The 22495-nt window shown below is 44.9% G+C and overlaps 1 protein-coding gene across 3 annotated transcripts in view; it reads right to left on the bottom strand.

Moving 5' to 3' along the window:
* Window positions 1–22495, bottom strand: part of robo1 (roundabout, axon guidance receptor, homolog 1 (Drosophila)) — a 306085-nt gene that overhangs the window by 35424 nt on the left and 248166 nt on the right. For all 3 annotated transcript variants that reach the window (XM_049575681.1, XM_049575682.1, XM_049575683.1), the window contains 4 exons: window positions 11256–11413; window positions 5596–5716; window positions 4227–4365; window positions 3925–4052 (listed from right to left, as the gene is read on the bottom strand). In XM_049575681.1, coding sequence (XP_049431638.1) covers window positions 3925–4052; window positions 4227–4365; window positions 5596–5716; window positions 11256–11413 — 546 coding nt within the window. The remainder of the gene's footprint in view (window positions 1–3924; window positions 4053–4226; window positions 4366–5595; window positions 5717–11255; window positions 11414–22495) is intronic.

Raw genomic sequence — 22495 nt, 5'->3', positions numbered from 1 at the left:
CCTTCCAGGTGTGTGAAGGTGAGCGTCCCTGTATCCTTAATGAGGTTTAGAGCACCCCAAGGAGCAGCTGGATTACAGTCCCCTCAAACACAGCCTTGCAAATGTAAGCCTGGTTCATAAAACTACAAGGTGAATGTTAACTGTCACTCTTTGGTCATAAATCTCCCCCGGCCAATCACTCACCTTATCTAATCTGTCTGCTTCAACGGCTCCCACGGAAACATAAACGCTGTCAGTCAGAGTAATGACCGACCCCTCCCTCCTCCCTCCGCTGGCCTTTAAAATGCAGATAAGACTCGCATCAAATGCTCCCAGAAGAAGACGCTCTCCGCTATCTGCGCGTGAGAGGCTCTAAATACACACAATCATGAGAACATCCACATCCACAAATACACAACCCCCCCTACAACACCTACACACATCCATTCATGTGTGTCTAAGCCTTTAATGAGGTAACCCTACCTCTCCCATGCTGCTGTGATCACAGTTGTGGACCTGGAGGGAGAGGTGAGTCTTAAATCTGACCAGGCTACTTTGTTGTGGACTTTCCGCTAGCTTACAGCGCAGGGGGGAGTCTCTATCAAAAAGCCGATCAGAGTGCCTGAGGAGAACACACTGGGCATGGTGGCCTCCAGCCCGACAGGAGGCAGACTACATACCAAAGAACCACAGCGGAGATACTGATGGCGGTTTGAGTAGTGCTGCTGTTCAGTAGGGTTGACATCAACACAAGAGTAGGACTGCATGCGGAGGATTTAGCATGATTAATAGTGGCTCCCACTGGGAGGTCTGGGGCATGCTTTAAATGCTCGGCCCTTCTCTATCAGCTGAAATGTGGTTCTCAAAACTTTGCGTGACAGTAAGTAATACACAATAAGGGTCTATGAGATGCTTAAGATATATCAAATGATACAGAGATAGAGAGACACAAAGCATCAGTTCTATATGTGGCACCCAACCGGGGTTTGGTATTTATCATCACTGTAGCAGCACACAGTCGGCTGACAGGAAAGTTCCTCTCACTCGCTTTCTTTTGGCACCAGTGCCAAGTCTCCTTCCAGACCCTTTACATGGGTTATTAGCAACGCTGCTCTAGGGACTCCCATTCCATTCAAGACCTTCCTACACATAAATCACTGCTAACGGCAAACTTAACCAGCTGAAAAAAAAAAATAAAAAAATATCACGTTGATTTTCTGAATTCTGTCCAGCACAGTCTGTAACAATGTATTTACATTCCTACGGTGGAAGTCCGCTTGTGAAGTTTAATTGACAAAATACTGTATAAACATTATCTAACCACACCAGACCCAGATCAAAGTGCCTTTGTCTGATTCTTAAATCTTTTAAAACACACACTCTCGCATGTACGCACACCCTCAGCAGATTTAATAGCTGAACAGCCCATCCTGCTGCTACATTCTCATGTGGCTTAGATTAATGATTTTACGATGAAACTATAAATACAGCTAGTGACTCGGGCAATTATGTGTTTCTTCCATCAATCAGGGAAATATTTCCCTCGACATATTTATAAGTCCGAAGGAGGTGTAGTAGACTGACAAACATGTGTGTAAGACAATAATTCACTGATCAAGTTAGTAACGAGAGCAGAGCACACTGAAAGAAAAATAGCCCAGGGCACCGCTTTCACAATGTCGACTTTGTTCACTGACAATCTGACCATGGGAGGTGTGAGAATCGCCCTCTGTCAGCACACAGCCAGTTTCTCCTCATAAACTGTCCAACTCTGAAAAGGGATTTGCTTTGAATATCTACAAAACTGTGTGTCTTGCTATATTTTTAACATCATTTTCACATACCATATTGCAATGATGAGCAAATTGCATAATGAAGCTGCAGGGAATGGTTTCTATATTTAACCAGTCTTTCGAACAAATCCAATTTTGATTCCGTTGGTTTTATCGTCCATTTACACATCACAGCCGATCTAGCAGAAAAACTTGAGTTCAAAGAATATTTACATTAATTCCACTCTGGCCTTAAATATCGGATTACCATTTTGTGGTGTAGTTCGCTCTGCCAGTGGCTCGCTACCACGGAAATTATATTATTCAGCTGCTCAGTTATTCTTATGCAGTGGCTCAGCAGTCTTGCCATGCTTTGACTCTTGATGTAGGGCGACAGCATTGCCCACTAAACCCACAGACTAAACTCCTGCCCCCCACATTACTGTTGTCTTCACTTCCACAGAGACATCTTACTACCTATACATCGTTTCGCTACTTTGGCCTGTTTAGACCTACAATTACCCGGCCTTTCTTTCCTTTCCTGTGCCCGCATCTGTAATTAGAAGCATGTCATTTCCGGGCGTGGGACTGTGGCCTGCTTGTCTTTAATTAGCTGGACTACTAAGTGCCCACAGCCTCCCTGGCCTCCTCATGTCCTGGTCTGGATGAAGCTCAGGGATCTGAAGAGAGGATGGAAATGGTTCTAGGAACTTTGAAAGCTCGGAGGTTCAGGCATCAGTCCCATCTAAGCATTTGAGTGGAACGAAGATTCCTATTACTCATGCTATGCCTCTCACCTGATCTTACACTCTAAGAAAGCATTGACATTTGCCCCCTAAATCCATGGCAGGGGTTCTTTTTTTGCTGAAGTAAAAAATCCATTTAAGTGCTTTAACTTTGGTTTTCATGCCTCTCTAATTCTTATAACATGGGGGTTGAAAGGCATGGTGTGTGAAAAGAGGGTCTGAGCCTTGCTTCTGAGTGCAGGCAACAGGGAATTGGCCTGAAGTTAAGACATTTCATTTCCACTGAGGACATGGGTGGTTTTAGCATTTCAAATATGTTTCTAAGCCAGGAGAACAGCTTATTGAACCAGTGCATCAATGCTGTTCCCTTTCATTAACTAAGCTTTCATCAGAGGGAAGGGAAAGAGGGAAAAAAGGCAATAAGAGAAGCAGATATATTGATGGGTTTATTGGCAGGTGGGCCTAATCTTACTCTTCAAACCGATCTAAAGATTGCTGTCTTGAGGAGAAAATCAAGAAATAATTGCAAAGGGTAGCCAAGTGAAGATGAAGTATCTGTCTTCACGGGTGGGGGTTGGACGAGGAATAAAATCATCTTGTCTCTTTATATCTCAGCTGCGATGACTGCTGGGAGTGACATTAATATGACTGACCTCAACACAGAAACCTCTCTCCCCCCTCTATCCACTTCACCACAATCGCCCCCAGTCCCAATTCCCAACCCGTTCTGCATCAGTAGCGAGCCGCCACCAGGACCAACATACTCACTGTCCTCCCATCCAACCCCCATCTCCCAAGCAATGAGCCTCCTCCTCCTTCTCTCCCTTCTTCTCCCACCCGACTCCCAACATTCCCATTAGTTTGGCGTTAAATGGCCCCTGTGTTCCACTGATTCTCAGGAGGGTTTAGGGGTGATCCCAGCCCCCCAGTTCCTCTGAATGGTTTCTTTCTGAATGTTCACGCTCTGTGACCGGCTGCTTTATATTCCAACTGTGTTAATAAGACGTCCAATGGAGAGGGCCACAGGAGACACAGAGATATTCCATAGGTTCACAAATAGTACTGTATGTCCTAAAACATGATGGAAGACAGGCCTCCGGAGAAATGCCACTTGTATAGGGCAAATGAAATCGATTGCTGTTGAGCTCCCATGTGCACAGGTCTACAGCTGTTATGGATTTTTGCGTTTCTTTTTATTAGAAATCAATCAGCTAATTGAGAGAGAATAGTTGAAAGTGATGAGCGTGTAGTGCCAAAGCTGAAGGCCATTATGGCAATGTGGCTGGGCTAAATTGCATTTACATCAAGCTGCACAATAACCCAGAATGGAAATGAATTTAGAATAGCTGTCCAAGGGGGCTGTAAATGGAATAATGTGGCCCAATGAACAGTGCAAAACTGAGACTCGTAGCAGTGTCCTGTCTTACCGTGGACGGTGAGCGTGGCCGATGCCTCCGCCTTGCCCACCATGTTCTCTACCACGCAGGTGTAGGAGCCTACATCAGCAGAGGTCAGACGACGGATCTTCAGGGTGTGGTCCTCACGAATCTCATACCTAGATCAAATCAAATATTGTCATGTACACAAAAAACTTTTTTTCCACACAGGGTCAATGCAAGATGCGTCAGCTGACCACATAAAAAAGTGAGCAGTGGATCAAACACAGAGAGGGAGAGGGTGAGGGACAAAGGTATTGCATGATGAAAGGGGACCAGTTGATGAGTCATACCTTCCTTTAGGCAGGTCACCGTCGTCTTTCCTCCAGCGCACGGTGGGAACTGGGTCGCCACGGGCCTCACACCTGAACTCTACACTTTGGTCCACTAACACCACCTGGCTGCCTGGGCGACGCACAAAGCTGGGACGCTCTGCATAGATGAAAAACAGCACACAAATTGAAAATCAGAGCACAGCATGGTAGTACTGGAATAGTTTTGATTAAGTGAAAGTCATTAAATCTGTTGTTTTGATTCCTTCAATAAATCTAGGTTTTGTTCTTTATTGTCAGGCTTTAGAGCTAAGTTTAAAAGGAAATTGAAAACAGAATAAAAACCCAGTGGAAAAAGCCATCTTGAAGTTTTAGTTTTAGGTCCTGTGAGGTGTCCTGGAATGATAATGACGAAATGATGTGAAATAATCTAATTTAGTTTGTTATCCAGAGACACCAAGTAATAAGGTAATAGCCAATTTTTGGGGAATGACACAGGTTAAAAAGACAAAAAATACAGTCTAGACTAGAGGGAGTAGACACCACACATACATCACACGACAAAATTAAGGACAGGAAACAGTGACTAACTTGTGGTACTGTATATGGTTTTAATTACACATGACAAGGCACTAAATTAATTGAAGACAGAACACTAAACAGGACCTGACACAGGGAGTCTGTCGTCTTGTTAACCCTGTCACCCTCGTGTCCAGCTCTGACTCTTATTGGTTTCCAAATTCTAAAGGTGCAGGTTTATCACAGCGATTTCAATCTTTATTTTTTATTCACTAATCACCTCCAGTTACTTTAAAAATATTCCATTAGACTTGGCCCAAAAAACTAACTGCAGTGGTTAATGATTAACCAGAGTTTCTGGGTTGCACAAAAGCTACGAGCCGGCCTTGATTAAGCCCTGACAGTATTATTGCATTATAATTATTTATCTTCTCGAAACTGGCTTTGTTGTTGCTCCTTGTGACAGATTATATGAGGTCACAGAGGAGAAGCGATAGAGGAAGCGAGAAAGCTGGCGATAAAATCAGGAGTCTGGACATGCTCTCTGCTTGGGACACAGGAGAGATCTGGGGTCAGAGGTCACTCGTGATGAAATAGGGTGCAGCTGGTCACAGGAGAGAAGCTGCTGGGGCCAGTGTGGGATTCATATTTAAGTGTGAGATTGGAGGTCATCTCACACTCTATCTGATAAAGGTCAGTGACACCATTTACTTCCCCGGGAGACAGACAATCAAAGCTTAACATCTGGATTCTGTTTCTTGCTGCAGAGAAACACAAAAAATGTGTGGATGTGCGTGTTTGTGGGCTGTATGTGGACAGAGAGTAAACAACAGATTGAGATGCTTTAATAGAGAAAGGAAAGATTAATTACCAAGCACTGTAAGTTCAGCTATTTCACTTTCACGTTCTCCCACCATGTTTGTGCCAACGCACACGTACTTCCCAGCATCAGTCTTCCGGGCGTTTGTGATCATCAGCTTCCCTCCGCGTATCTGAGGGAATAGAGGAGGAGGTGAGAGGCTTATCACGGAGAGGAAAAACAGCAATATTAGAGTGTGAGAGACACTTGGGGCCTGTGGTTGACACAGAGAAAACAGAAAACAGCATAGCTCAAGCATTACAAAACATTTCCTGATTGCATTTAAGAATGCCTGTGAGCACTTACTTACCAAAAGGCCATTACGACACCATGATGAAATGCACTCACAAACACATAATGGCTTGGTGCTAAAGAGCGCTTTTTATAAGGTTTTTGCTCTGAGCACACAGAGATGGAGACAAACTGGACCACTCTATCTCTCTAGCTGTTTCTCGCTGTTCCCACTCAGCTTCCACTTGAAGTCTAAATCACTATCAGTCGGCCTGTTCCTCCTCAGGGTAAGCTGAGCCAAAGAACACTTTCCCAATCCAACACAACCGCAGGTCCCCAAGGAAACACCTGAGGCAGTGCAGGACTGCGAGCACTTTTCCAGTTGCCTCAAAAGCGCTTCAGGACAGCTTCGTCTATTATCGCAGGGAATGTTTTAAAGAATAGGTTTCTTGGAATATTTTCCCGTGTGTGCATACAGCTACAAGTGAGAGCAAGTGAACATACATTCAAGCACACATGAACAGCACACACACCCAGCAGGGAATGTGTGTTTGTCCAGGTGAATGTCATGTCTGTTATTTCCCAGGGCTTTGATTACAGGCCAGAGGAGGTGCTTTGTTCTCAGGCAGTCAGAAAGGCAGCCCCGGCCCCAGTGCAGGCCCCTCAGCCCTTCTCTCAGCTCACAGCCATGCCAGTCAGCGCAGAGACAGACAATAGCGTGGTGCACCAATGATCTCTTTGCCTTGATGGAGGCTTAAGGTTTTAAATGCACAGATCAGTCTGCGAGACCGGGACCACCACCTGCAAGCATGTAATCGATACCCTCATTAGAGTACCACTGACAGAGAGCTTGACACACAATATTGCAAATGCGTGACTATCATGTTAAACTCAAGTCCTCCTACATGTGTGTTCACTTGTGATCTGTGACACATCTCGGTAAATCTCCGTACTTGGCATACTCAGTTTTCATCACTTGCACATGATGAACAAACTTAAAGCGGTGTGTGCATGGATTCTTATAAAGTAGTCTTGAAGGACAACTTTGCAGCCGGACACATTCTTCTGGTTCTGAGGCATTCCTCAGCCCTTCACCCCTGTTTAATATTCATGGTAAAGCAAGAGGGCAGAGAGACTTGAAGAGGCTGTAGAAAGCTAGCTTATTTAGGGCACCCTGCGGTGCTGGAGGGGTTTGAAGTATCATTATGTTACTGTTTGTTTGAGGAAAGGCTTAACAGCTAAAACACTGTGACACTCACAAAGGCCCAAGGTCAGGGCAGACTACGCAGCAGAGAAAGGGGGGGGTGTTCTGTTGGGTCCACAGGGCTTTGACATGAGGATCCACTTAGGCCCCGTCCACTCTATCCATATTCTTACCTCTGTGTGTCTGTGGCAGTTTCCCATTCTCCACAGGCATATTTGGAGTGCCAGAGCAGCGGGGACTCTGAGAGCAAGTAAATGAATGCAGCAGCGGTCCTCTTTTTCTCTGCATGCATATCCTCTCCACACAACACACCGAGGCATACAGGCTGCTGAAAGCCCCGACAATCTGACCATTATCCCTGTATTACAGGGAGATGGCTCTATCCTGTTGCCTTTTGTCTCATGTCATTTGGCAATGCTGATAATGAAAAAAGCCTCTATTCAGCATCCATTCTGTTGGTATTCACACAGCAGTTCATTTTCCAGGCTGATAATTAGCCACAACTACTGCACAAAGGGAGGAGGACAATGTGCTGCATTTTGGCCGTTTATGATGTCGCCAACAAACTCTTGCTCTAGGCAGACAATAGTCTGGGTTTAAATACTGACATTTTTCCTGTTTGTGTTTATTTATCCTTTACTCATTGTCCCTGAAAGACCTGTTTGACAAAGTTGAGAGGAATGTGGCCAGCTGCTACGAGTGGCGCAGCAGCATTACAGGGTAATAGCTCTAGCTCACTCTTTGTGGCTCAGTGGGAAACTTTTCACAACCGCCCCACATGAAGTCATGAATATATGTGAGATGGCACACAGCATGTCACTGGTGTTTACACACAGCTGACCAAAATAGATAGAAAAACAGAAGGGTTCCTTCTGATGTGTCTGCCTCTCCCTGAAGTTCATTCCCTCTTTATGCTGCAGCCACCAAAGCCAAGCCGGCCCATCCCAGCAGCACAGAGAGAAAATCCCCACTGCAGGTGGTTTGGGACCTCGCTCTGATCACCAGCAATCACCAAGGAGACTGCACGTTTCAGCATGTTCCACGGCAGGAGGAATGGACTCAACCAAACACAACAATGCAGGCTGGATTGGGGGGGGGGGGGGTTTTGACGAGCTCAGCTGTTCCTCACATTATAAAGATTCCACCCTCTGCTTCCCTCCTATATTCACTCACACCATATTCACTATACCATAAACAAACTCTGGCCATCGCCCAATGATTGTCCTATTTCTAATACAACCTGATCTGTTAACATGGGACTCCACAGGAGACCGTCCAGACTCCCATCTGTCACCACAGTTGATTACACATACTTAGATAGTCATACATGACGTCGAGCGCTACTTTAAAAGTGCTCATTTGGGAACACTCAGTCTGCAAGGTTTTGTGCTTGACAGGAAGTTTACAGTGAGCAACACCAGCTGGACGGCGCAGCTCTGTTAAATCTACCAGAGCCTGTTTTCAGTCCCACAGAAGGCCCAACTCTGCTGCAGGCTACACGGACACAACCCTGAGTCATCCTGCCTGTGTAACAGCAGTGTTCACACTGTTTATTCTGAGGATTTCAACCATCAGTGCACAAAATCACATATACAGCAGTAAGAATAAGTCCTCACTTCCTCCATGCAGGGGGTAGGATGGATGTTGTAGCAGAAATGATTTATAACCAAAAGAAAAGGGTGTGTGTATGTGATGTTTTCAGTGGGGCTAAAATATAATTATGGGAAAGGCCATGCATGCAAGAGTTGAACCAGGGCTGCCGTGTCCTCAAAGTACCTCTCCCACTCTACAGTTAACAGCAGGGATTAGTTTACCAGTAGGTGATGAGCAAAACTGAAAATATAAATGGTATTATTTTGTTTTATACAAGAGTGAGATCAAATACCCAACATTAATTGTCAAGGATGCAAGTTTAGGGAGAAAAAGATGTTGCTTTTTGCCTCAAATATCATCTGTAGTCGTCATAAATGGTAAAGTGTAAATACAGTAAATACATGATACATGCATTAACCAAATGTGTAGAAAACACAAGACAGTAAATTCAAAGGCCACAAGAGTTCACTTTGTGGTACAGCGGTCTTGTGCTTATCGGTAACTACTGACTTGACTCAGAGACAGATATGATTTGATTCTCTTTAAACTAGATTATGCGCTTGTTTCTTTCAATTACGCTGCTCAGCGGCCAGACACGGACTCTTAATCTTCTGCCTGTGCAGCTTCGGGGAAAAAAAAAAAACAGAGTGAAAGAACACTCACACTGTTTATGAGTTTGCACAGGGCTCAATGCAGGCAAACTCAACTGGCCCCTACTGAGCAAAACTGTGTTTAGTCATGTACAGTCCTCCGCTAAAAACAGCCAACAGCAATAAATCACTGTTTCAACTTATCCAGTAATGAAAATGTATTGAGCACAACTACCCCAGGCTGGATTCAGCACTACACTACAGGCGTACACAGTAGAACATCTTTATTTGTGCCTTGTATTTACTGTCTGGGGAAGATCTGATTGTCTGTGGCTGTACTATGGAGTTAGCCATCGTCAGCACTTGGGGGCCAAACCAAGCAGCAAATCTCCAGGGCTGAAAATGAAGCCAAACACTGCAGTTCTTTGTACGGCCAGCTGAGGCTTGCTCCAAAAGCCAGTCAATCCTCATACACACCCATGTTAAAATGCCAAACTTTATAGCAGAAATTAACACGTTTACAGCCTGGTATAAAAAAACAGTTCTGGGCTCTATAGCTAGTTTCGTCCAGGTGAGGATACTTTGAATGGCTGTCTGGGAGGTGTCATCACAGTCTACGAGTCAGACCCACCCCTTGCTCCTCCACAGCTCCACTGTCTCGTCCAAATATGGTCTCCTCTGGCTCAAAAAAAAAAAAAAATCAAAATGGCAAAGGCTGACATGCCAAACTTGTGGCTTCAAAATGAGAGTCCACAAACCAGTAGGTGACCTCACAGTAGCTATGTCCATAATGTTATACAGTCTTTGGGCTACCCTGCCATTCACTGCCTGCAAATATGCTCACTCACTGTCTGTAGGTGACATTGCCTAGGTAGGTCAATTGAGTCATCAGCTGATTCACAATCAGCCAATAACACAGCAACTCCTTCTCTGTCAGCCTATCATCTTACTGCTCCTCATTTTAAATATGGTTCTTTCTCTGCCCTCCCCATCACCTCCCAGTCTTTAGGGATTCATCAGCCTCATATGACTCTGCAGTCATCAGCCTCAGAGTCAGCAGCCTCAGAGTCATCAGCCACCACCAGTGTCTGGACTCCATGGGGGGGATTTATCCTGCTGCTGCTCAGATGTCCCTCTATCACAAAACATCTCCCTCTGGTGTCCGAGCGCCAAAGACTTCTGTTAAATCTGTATACTCATACTCTGATTAAATATTATCTTTACTTCATTTTTCTGTCTCTCCTGATTAAACTGCTCAAGATGTAGCCAAAACCTTTAATCCCCACCAGCCAGAATTTGAAAATGGGATCCAGACCCACCTGTAACTACTTCCTCCACGCTACCTGCTTGTGTCAGCTAAATGCTGAGTCAGAGCCTTCCCTAAAGCACACATCCAATCAGTATAATCAAACACAACTAAAATTCTCTTCCTGTTCAAGGAAAACGATTAAGGACACAAAGTTGTGTTTGGTTGAGACAGTAAGGCTAGGATTATTTAAAGGCCTTTGGTAAGCAAGCATGTAGAGCTGATTAATACCGCAGTGCCGGCTGTGCTGTTGTTTTAATTAAAGCTGAATAATTGGTGGTTTGGTTGCAAATCAAATGTAAGGAGTTGTTTGGATTCTGCAGGCGCTTCTGCTGCCGAGTACAACTTTCTCCTCTTTGATTCCGGTCAGCTCATTTCTACCCCCTGGTCTACGCTTCTCCTGGTTGATTTCATCAGCAGGCCATCCCTAATCAATACACTGCTGCTGACTGAGGGAGCAAGACTGATTCTATCATCCTCAGTCATTAAAGGTTGTAGCCACCGAAATGGGCTGCTTCGGGTTTGGTAATTGCTATACGTGAATAATGAGACAAACAAATCAATCTTTCAACGAACACTGAAATGGTGGTCATGACTTGACCTGCATCACTGGGTCGTTTTATCCCATACATTTGAACCTTCATATACAAAGCAGCCTTCAGGCAACTATAGATTAGCCTACATGTCAGCAAAAACAATATTAAGGTTACTGCAGTCCATAGAGAAAAAGTCTTAGAAAGAGTCTTACAGTGATTCTCTCATCTCGGTCGTCAATGTTAGTTCCATCTTTTTTCCACGATATGGTGGGTTCGGGATGTCCACGTGGAGGCTGACACTCGAGGACCGCCGGCTCTCCTGCTGCCACGATCACATCTGCAGGGTTTTGTCTGAAGTCATCACGTAGAACTGTAAGAAAACAGAAACAGGAGGATGAGGGAAAAAAAATGTCAATATATATCACTTTAGGGAAAAGAAAGTAAATTAACAGTTAAAGAGGCAGATGACTAAAAAAAAAAAACATAACACTTCAAGCTGTTACTACACTTATAAACCCAAAGGCAGCTAGTAAAACAGCAGCCGAGGTGTTCTGAAACACATAATTAGTTCCACGCGGATGGCAAAATGTTAGGCACACATCGCTATCGATTCACAACAGCAAACCTGCCATGAAAACTGTAACAATCCCACATTTTCCTCACAGAACATAGTACTGACCCCATAAAAAAGGTATGTATTGTGTAGGCGACCGTATATACCAGGGTTATACAGTAACTATTTTAATGGTCTGCTTACTCCTATATACTCTTACTTCAATAAGCTTTACAGCAGCAAAGATGAACACATATTTGTGCCTATCAATATCCCTAATAGCAATGACCTTCCTCTTTGTTGAACGAATCACACAGACCTTCATATAATCATGTGTGCACACACACATACATACATACACACAGTATACAGTGATGATCACCTCTCCATCATCGCTTCTTCATCTCTACCTGACAGTCCATATTTACAGCCTATATGCTCATACAACCGCACCATCTTAACACAGATGAAAATCTACATTAGATCCAATCCACCATTGCTGCCTTGCTCGGGACTTTGGTAGGATATGATTCTTATTTGCATTGATTTTCCGTGGTAGAGGCGCAATAAAAAAGATGACACTGCCATGGATTTTCATTATTGGACGTAGGAGATCCACGGCTTCCTAGGTCGTATTTATTGGTACAAATCTGAAACTGAATGGATGTGAAGGTTTAAAGAGATGAGCTGCGCAATTCTGATTTTCATTTGGGGCTGGATGCAAAATTACAAAACCTGCCTCATCTGAAATCATTAGTCTTTGCCTGCCTGCCTTATCAGAATATCGCCAATATCATTACTAACTGGTGGTTGCAACAAAGCAAATCAATGCATACCTGTTTTTTTTTCTTTTTTCAACATATCTCTGGACTCTATATCTCCATAGGTTTATTGAGAGGGAAGAGAGTAATGAATAGACCACCAGCTCCCTTCTGCAGATAGTGTGCCAGTAATTATTTTCCCAGCTTTACAGCATGTACATATAAAAACATATGAAAACAGTGCTTGTAAATTTCAAGCTTAAATTCAGGCCACACACAGTATGGAGGTCAGTGTGTGTATGTGCATTGTTTCCCTTTGTATGCATGGAAAAGTAATGTGAATGCTTGTGTCTGTGTTTTGGGGATAAAAACCGAGCTTTTGCCGTCTGTTGTCTCACGCTCCTCAGCTTGCTCTAAAGTCACCTCAGTCACAGATCAAAGTCAGGCTCACCCCAGGACCCCGCACCTACTGACAGCCAACAAATTCCTCACTAAACCCTTTAAGCACTTAATTGGACATTGCCGAGCCCAGATACTGCTCTCTGCTTCTTGTAACGTGGAGTCGGAATCCAACTCAACAGTAGGAACCTGTGCTTGGAGTAAGATGTGTGGTATTAGCTTCCCCAGTGCATTGCTGCATAACCACACCCACACCTCCGTCAACACAGCTGTACAGCAATACATACAAAACAATACATCTAGTATTTTATGACATATGTGCTGCTGCTACCAACAAGAGGCATGCATGCACAGATATATGCACAGTGTGCTGTACACAGATGAATTGCAATTATATGTGTGACCCCCATTCTTTACGCTCACTCTGATCCAACTCGAACTCAGCAGTGCAGCTGCACGGTGAGTGAGCTCATTTGGTATGGTTAAAAGCAGATACAGTCATCCAGGAATGCGAATGTAAACACTAAACATCCGATCCATTAGAGCACCGGCTCCATCTGAAGAAACACCGTCTCTATTTGCATCAGCAAGGTCAACCTGCTCCAAAGAGCGTCATTGTAATAGTTGGCCTTGAGCGTCGAAGTGAGTCAAAAATCGAAGATGCAATACTCAACCTTGGCTCTGAGAATACTTAAAAGTCAAATTTCTCTATTTCTTGTTTTTGTGCAGTGAGTATAAAAGTATACACATATGGCATCATCTGGTGACAATGATTGATTAATATCCTGTTGATATTTCATGTTTTTCCCTCCACAGCTAATGCAGAGCTTGTTAAGAATGCTTGGATAAGTAAGTTCAGAAACTTTAACTGTGACATTAAGTGCACATGGTCTCCTCTCTGTGGGTCTCTGCCTCCCCTGCTGGCCTCACAAGAGCTCTTTCTGCTAACATGCAGATGCATCTGTCCCCCTGGAAAATAAGACGGGATGTGTGGTGAGGAAAAAGGGAAAAAAAAGGGATGCTGTATTGACTAGTTGGAGGCCCGAGGGATAGCTGGCATCAACCAGTGTTTACACCAACAGCGCAGTGACCTCCACCCCTCCTTAACAGCACTAGCTTCCTCACCTCGCCGCCCTCTCTCCTCCTCCAAACCAACACCTCTTTGTTATAAACACAGCTGAGTGCAGCGCGGCAGACAGCCCTGAACATCTGCGTAGTGGAAAACAAAATCCTCTGGGATGGAGGCAGAGAGAGAGCAGGAGGGAGACAGAGGCAGCCAGACAGTCTGTCAGAGAGACAGACGGACACAGATCTGGATGGGGTACAAAGCCCCAACTCTTCCGCCAGAAGCCCTGTCAGATCCGGAGCTGTGGTGGAATCAGTTGCCTCTGGCCCCCCTAGTTTAAATAAGGCATCCTGCGTCCCTCCTTCCTGTATACATACTACAAAAGGCCCTGCCCGGCTGCCTCGCTAGCTGCTCCTGCTCTAGCACCCAGAATTGGGTGAAAAAATGGGATAGAGACTCTCTCACGCTGTGTGTTGCCCTGAAAGTGTGTGTGCGTGTGTGCGTGTGTGTGTGTGTGTGTGTGTGTGTGTGGTGTGGTCTGTGTTTGGGATAATGAGCCTACTCTACCATTCTGTCTCTCTAGTGAGCCTGCAGCTGTCCCCTAGCAGATAATATTTCCTGTGCTATTAACAGGGAGGCCAGACTCAATGTGTGTGTGTGTGTGTGTTTGTGTGTGTACAGAAAGAGTTTCAGTTTGTGGCTTAATATGTGGAAATGGGCCAGAGTCACAGGTCCCAGCATGAAGACGCCTCTTTGTCCGTCGTGGATTTGCTCAAATGCGCTGATGATGGGATGAAACAGAGTGAATATCCGGACCTGGACAGATATCAATACGCTTTGTCAAGGTAAAGGAATCTATTCTGCATTGCATTTCCTCTTTTCAGTGGGCCAAGAACAAAACACATCCTATCTCATCTGGCTGACATGCTTCGCTGCAAGACAAACAGCTGACTGTGCATAAAACAACCATATCTATCAAAGCAGACGTTTCGTTTGCAGTGGCAAACATCTGTTGGGCCCTGCCAAGTCCAGTTTAACCACACTCTGCTGTACCGGATGATGAATCGCTCCCCAGGTCCACAGTAGCAAACTGGAGCTGCGCTGAGGCTAACACAATTAGCTGCCATCATTTCTTACACCCAAACCCTCCGTTAAAGGTCAGCTGAGATGGCTGCTCTCAGCTCTGAAAACTCCCAGGTCCATCACCCCCTCAAACTATCCCCTGTCCACCCACACACTCACACACAGGCACACACACACACACTCCTGCACATGCGCTATTTTCCTCAGGAAATTGAAAACAGATGGTTAAATGTCAAATTAAAATGAGATTCCCGTGCTGCCCCTCCAACATTAATGAAAATGAAGACTTAATGCCACACACAAGTCTGGGTGGGAAAGATCAGATGAGCTTTGTTCTGAGGAAATTAAAGCAAGTACAACAAGCTTCCCCGCAAATCTTTGGAAGGATACAAAAACAGACCCACCAGGGAATTAAAGATTTATCAGAAGGCACCCGGAGTCAATCCCGCAGAGAGACGGAGCACAGCATGGGTCTCCCCTTTGGCTTTGGATTTTTCCTTGAAACAGAATGGACATGGCTAGCCCCTTAAGGGAGGCAGAGTGAATGATAACAGCAGAGAAAGAGAGGAAGAGGAATGGCAGAAGCAAGGGAAAAGAAAGAATCTGCTCCATATTGAGGAAGATAATCTATCTCTTGTCCTGTTTCCTGAAGGTGGTTCTGCTTCTTTTAAACTGATCAAATTTGCTCTACTTGCTTTACAAGCTGCCACTGTCAGGCTATCGGGAGTCAAACATCATCAGACATTACCTGAGGACATTTGGTAGGGATGAATGGACAGTACAAAAACATTGAGAAAATATCAAATGGCTAAGCAGCCCCAGGTTTTCATGGTTATACTGTACAGTATGTGACTGCTTAAAGCTTCAGCTGCAGTAGAAATCCTTTCTCTCCTGAAGGAGACGAGTGAATGTCTGAATAACAGCTAAATACATTAAAAAAAGGTTAAACCATGGATGTTTCAACAATATTTCACATGTAAACAAAATGGTCACAGATTCACATAAACTGGAACACATTATAATCTGCCTGATTCTGGCCACATGACAAATTCATCTGTATTAAAATAGGGCTTACGCTGGCTGAGCTCCCCTCCAGTGCATTTTTGCTTACTGTACAACATAATTCCTCTGCCCCTTCACGAGTGCTGTTTACGCCATAAGCAAAAATCTGCCTTATTCACAGCGCGGCTATGTTTGTGAGCTAAACCCTTCCATATTGATGCTCTTCACCTTGCCTCCAGCTCCATCCTGTGGGACAAACACCTCTCATTCTCTCCCGCCGTGCATCTCCCACATTGTGTCTAAATTTCTCTCTCCCCTCTCAGCATTTGACCTCCTTATCTTACCTCTCTGTCAGCTCACACACACTGAGCAGCTTACATCAAACACAGGCTCATAGCAATGCTGTGTTAACCCATGCCACTCCATTGCACAGGCTTTTGCAGGTGGATAATTTGCCAGCGGCGTGCTTACGCTTCATGTGTGTGTGTTTGCACTGCATAAATCTGTAGTTTTGCTGGTGGGTGTGAAGACATAACAGGACTCCTACTGTACTCCGGAGAACCACTGCCTCCCTCCTTCCTCTCATTCCCTTCTTCCCCCCTCCTGACCTCACCACCAGGGAGATGAGATTGGACACGGCAGACTCCCCTCTCTTTCTCAATCTGGCTCTCGTTCCTTGGCTCTGAGCTCATGCCCTCTTGCCCACCCTGCAGACACTCGATCCTATCCCACAGCGCAATACTGTCTGGGATAGCTGATTATAGATATAAACTTCACAGCTATGTACACATACACAAATACAAAGATAAAACTGACACGGAGGGAAGTTGTAAATAATAGTGAACATTACAATAAAGCTGTACTTCTCACTCCTTAATGTTTAGTTCTTTTAGGACTGAATTTATTGATTTCTTCTATAGATGTATTTCCAAATGCCTAACTGATAAATCATGTAGGAAACAATGGCACCTCTCTAGACTACTGTGACATTCAATACGAGGTCACATCTGCAGAGTCACATTGCTTAAAAATGCTTGACAGCCTAAGTGCCTGGTTGACCGCAACACACCTTGTGGACAACCGTAAATATGTCAACAAGAGCAGACAGACTATTACCCAACTGGCCTTTAGGGTTTGCACCTGCACACCCCGTGTGCCATGAGGTCATCCTCCAGATTCAGATGTGATGTCACGTCACTGAGCAGAGACAGGATGCCCCTATTAACTTGTATAAACATTCAGAGCTGGAACAATAAACTATAAGAGTCCATGAGTAAATAAACACAGACGTACATGTGTCTGTCAACATGTTCTCTCAACTGGTATAAAAATTTGATTAAACAACATGTTTGAAAATCATTTGAAGATATCTCGACTGCTGCAGATCAGATGAGCCCCTGACACTGTTTTGATCAGCATCCACAGACTGCGCAGCACATGTGCTTCTAACTGCAGAGATATACAGATACAAATGTAAACCACGCCATGTAGGGAAATAAATCAGGCTGGCCCCATGGGTGTGAGGATTAATGCAGGGGTAAGGCAAGGGGGGTAAAGGCATTTACACTGTGCTGTGCCAGGTGATTACAGTGTATACCTGGCACATGGCACCAAGGGCAGATGGCTTTGCGAACCTTTCAGTGGCACAGCAGAGGGCATATTTGCACTCGCTGAGGCTGCAGAGAGCCGAGTGCAGAGGGTTCAATCTCAGCGCTTCATCCTCTACACTTCAACACATGTAGACCTCATGCGCAACAATTATCCAACAGCAATTATGTCTGTACATAAAGAAACACAAACGTGCACACACACACACACACACACACACACACACACATACTGGCATGCACACGCATACGCGCACACACCACATAAAGGAAACCTCGCCCCACAGCCGCGCAGACAGAGAGGCCATTGAGTGCCTGTGTTTGTTTAAATGGTCATAAGTCTTCTCGTCAGGCTCGGAGAGAGAGATGGCGTTCGGCGGACACGGGGAAAGACGCAGAGGGCAGCGGGGAGGCAGGTTTATGTGAGTGACTGAGTGAGTGAGTGACTTGGCACCTCATAGTTCAATAAACAGTGCCTGTGTGATTGGAGTGCTGGGTGAGCAGGAGTTGGACTAAAATAAAGAATGTTTCGAGTGCTGGGACTGCACAGGCAGGAATGTCGGGGGAAAAAAAAAACAGCTTGAGAATGACTCCCTCTCTGTCCAAAAACGTTACAAAAAAAGGAAAAAAGTACAAATCCCATAAAATCTTGATAGGAACACCCGCCGCCAAAATGCAAACTGTGTAACAAACATCTGCATGGGATTATCACATTTAAGTATAATGATCGAAAAACATAGACGAGCCATTTGTGGATTTGTCAGCTTCTGACAGATCAGCCCGTACACTCTGTCTGCATATGAAAGTGATTTCAAGGCTGTTCTGACTCTGAGGGAGAGTGTGTTACCTGTTGTGGAAACACGGCATCGAGTTCCGTGGTTACAAAATGCACTCAGACATGTATAGTTTTCTCATTAGCGGCTGGCCAAGCTAAATAAAATATTCCGTTTACACAGCACAGCGCTGATGCCAATGGAATACATTCTGTTTCCATCCAGTTTCACAGTGCAGTAAAATAATAATGAGGGAGATAAAGGTGGGAGAAGCAGTATTTTACAAGTGGAGAATTGCCTTCATTTGCAATAGCAAAAGATGACTTAATGACACAGCTATAGCAACACTGCAGCAGCCAACACTGAAGTGCCAGGGCTTTAAAAAAAGCATGTCGTTGATATGTCATTGGCAAGCCGGGTTGAATTCTTCTTGGTACAAAGATAGGAGCTGTATGAGTAAAGTCTGTCTTCAGTGGTGTAAGTCTTGTCTATAGGTGGAGCTCTACTGCTAACTCCCTGAGGACGAGGAGGAAGCATATCTCTCACCACTCACTGCACAGTCTCCAGCCTGAAGCTCTTTGCATAGAGATACAAAAGAGCAGATGTAACACTATAGTACACGCACACATATACACCTGTACAGTATGCTCTCTCATTCTCTGCCTCTTTCTCCCTCTCACACACAACACGGACTGAGGCAATGGGACTCTGTTCGCAGCCTATCTGCCCTCTGCGAACGTGTCAGCAGATTAACTTCTTCCTGCGTTTACAATATACAGAATTAAATGTGGTTGTGGCATCCAAGCAAATCTTGATGATCATTTCATTGATGTAATTTGAAGCTAGACTATAATCTCCATATGCTAGGCCACATTATTCATGTTTGAAAATATTCAAAAGTGCTCATACGAGCCACAATTTAAGAAACAAATCACAGTTTGTCCAAAAACAGATGCCTTTTTCTGGGCATAACATGTGTCTGATCCACCTCAGAGTGTATCAGTCATATCTTTTTAAAGCAACAGTTCATTTTTTGGGGTGTACCGTCCCTTTAAGGACCTTGCTGTAAACATTTCCATTGGAACTATTTTCTACTGAAGAAATAGTTCCAATGAAAACTGCTGACAATGTGCTCCGTGGATTATCCAGAGTAATGGGGGCATTGATTCTGGAAAGAGATGTTGCTGTTGAATTTTTAAAATGTAATTAATCAATGCTGTGAGCACCATAAACAAAATTTACTGAGGTTAAGGCAGAGATCTGGACATAAACAGGCTGCGTGGCTGGATACTTCTTGTGTTAAGTGAGAAAATGTGTTTCCGTGACTTGGGTGAACCAACCCTTTTTGAACTCTTTCCTCTATCTTTGCCTCTGCAATTTTCACCCTTTTCTCATTTCCCGTCCTTGCCTGCATTCAGCTCTACCGACTGCACTAGTCTGTCTGAGTCTTCACAGCGTAATAGGATTTTACACAACACAGAACTGGTGAGTATATGCAGATCGCACATTTGTCACCATAGAATGTTCATTACAGCAAATCCTTTTACCTCCAGAAAAGCAGACGTAAACACGCCAAGAGCCGTGGAATATCTTTATCCACTTGTGCCTTAATCCTGCTACGTGTCTTACACAGCCCGGTTCACATTGTGTCAGTTATGTTTGCTGACAATATCTCACTGTGAGCTGACCTCCCGTCTGTGTGGCCCCACCGGCTAACCCTCTCCCAGCATCTGCAAAGATGAGGGCCTTATTAAAACAATCTTCCCAATTAACATTCCAGGCCCCCGGAGCCCCACCAGCCCTCCCCCTGGACCTCCTCCGCTGCTCCTCCAGATCTGACCCCTCCTCGGCTCTCTGACAAAGAGGCTGTGTAGGACCTGGACCAGCCATGAGACCCTTGAATATGACTGAGCTCAGAGGGGGGTGTGAGGCAACTTGTTTTTCTTTCTGAGAAACTGAAATCTGCGTGGTTGTCTGGTTCTGCATGTGTGTTTGTTTGTTTGTTCATCTGCGTAGCGTGTGTGTGTGAAAGAACAAGGGAGGAAGAAAGTGGGATGGTACTGTACATGAATGGATAAACGAGTTACCACTGGTCAAGGCGGCACATTCATCACAAACACTCCTAATATGATGTGAAACACAATGACATGCGCTCATTTGCACGGGGTGCATAGCTCATGTTCCCAGGCAGGAAGGAGAACTGTAAGAGGAGCCCGTCAGCTCGCTAACTCACACCATCAGAGAAATTACATCCATAAACACAGCACGCTTTCCTGCAGAGTGCCATTTGACCTGCCGCGCACCCTCATCCCAGCATTTCAGAACACAAACATCTGCTACAGACATTTTCACTTCTCTATTAGCCTGAGATCTCACGACCAGATTACAGGACACTCCCCAGTCTCTCGCTCATCTTTCCAAAACAAAGATATATTATCGACAAACAGCGGAGACTGATGCAGTGTTATTCTATAGTGGTGCTGTGCAAACAGGACCGGGGCGGGGGGGATGATATCCTGGCGTGGAGCTGGAGATGAGACCTTTTACAATGATTGCGGGTCTGGTTTTGCTTCATGTCAGAGATAATAGGAATCACAAACATTATACAGCTCCCGCTTGCCTCAACTCAGCTGGACCTTCCAGGGGTTGATGCACAACAATGTCCACCGCTACAGCGCAGTAGGACAGAGTTTAGGTATGTCTGTGTGATCACTCATGAGCAGGCAGGTGTGTTTGCTTGTCTTTTAGTTCTCTTTGTGCTGCCAGTCTGTTTGGGCTACACCTAATTAATGCGTACTTAATGAGATCCAGTAGACATGCGGAACACGAATGTTTTCTCTGTAACATGTGTCACACAAACTAATCCAAAGCAGTAAGTTAGACGCCTCCTTTTCATGTTAAATTGGTGTAATGGAAATTAAGCCTTATGCACTTAGTTTTAGTTTCCAATAAAAGTCTAATTTGATAGTGGTTTAGGAAACACAGGAGTGAGCAATTGTTGTGGAGAACAGTGTGTCTTAGTCGGGACGGGACCATAAACTAGGATTACATCAGCGGCTGTTGCGGAGATGACTTGGGGAAGAGTAATATGATAGCGGCTGTGTGGAGGGAAACGGGCAGGCACAGAGGAAACTGGGGAAGGAAAAAACACAAGGGGATCCAATGTAATGTTACAGCAGATCCCTCAGCCTTTCGTCATGGCCACTTTCATTTCCACCATGCTGATCCCTCTCCAATCACTTTACCAGGCACAGGGGAGACGGGGAGAGAGGGACGAAAGGATGGAAAGGGACAAAAGAGAGGAAAAGGCCGTAGAGGTTAACTCCAAGTGTGGAGGTGGGGGGTCCTCCAGAAATATGGGGCACAGGAATGTTAAAGAGGGTGAGACAAAGCAAATAAGGGTACCCGGATCCAAACATGTGCTGCAGCTCCAGAGGGGCACATCTTTCTCTGATCAGTTGCCGTCCCCGTTCCAATGGTTTCCACATGGACCCTAAACTCTCCCAGATGGATCCCGAGAAGATGAAAAGATGTCCACATCCCTATCTAAGAGGGGATCTGTTACAGTGGGAAGAGATACCGAAAGGAACGGAGCGAGGGGAATGCTGTCGTAGATAGTGTGCCAGAAAAAAATAGAGAGCTGAAATTTCATCTTCAGCACTTGCCCACCACTTGAGTGTGCACGCCTACGTGATCATTGCCAAACACTTTGGTGCTATAGCTTTTCACTACATTTGTCAAGTTGTCCAACATGCAATATCAAGCATGGCTGATGCCAAGGAGAAAGTTTTGTAAGTGTGCCAGAAATTACCCTGATCCCTGTGAAATTGACACTGTGTAAGGTTTCAAGACTGATGTTAAGCCCTGGATTTTCCATCTTTACATTTTCATTAGACGAAGCACAGACAAAAGAAAGGTCCCTTCATAGTTTTTTTCCCCCCTCCTTTTGTTTTATGGTATACTTTGCTACTGTTAACATGGCTGAAACATCCTGGTGAGCTGATTTATGATCCCTCTCCCCAGGGTACAAAGCCAGGCCCAGCAGCAAGGGAAATTTAAGGCTACCACACCAACTCTACTCGGAGAGGACTCTAAAATATCTGCTAGATTTATAGAAGTGGGAGAGAAATCTTTTCCTCCTCAGAGCGTTCCTCTGGCGTAGTAGACTGCCTGAGTTCAAGCTTGGCAGCCTGAGACTAGGCTGATGA

This window comes from Epinephelus fuscoguttatus, linkage group LG5 (assembly GCF_011397635.1).
Source record: "Epinephelus fuscoguttatus linkage group LG5, E.fuscoguttatus.final_Chr_v1".
NCBI lineage: Eukaryota > Metazoa > Chordata > Actinopteri > Perciformes > Serranidae > Epinephelus > Epinephelus fuscoguttatus.
The sequence above is the reverse complement of the archived record's forward strand: the minus strand, read 5'-3'. Positions and strand labels throughout refer to the sequence as shown.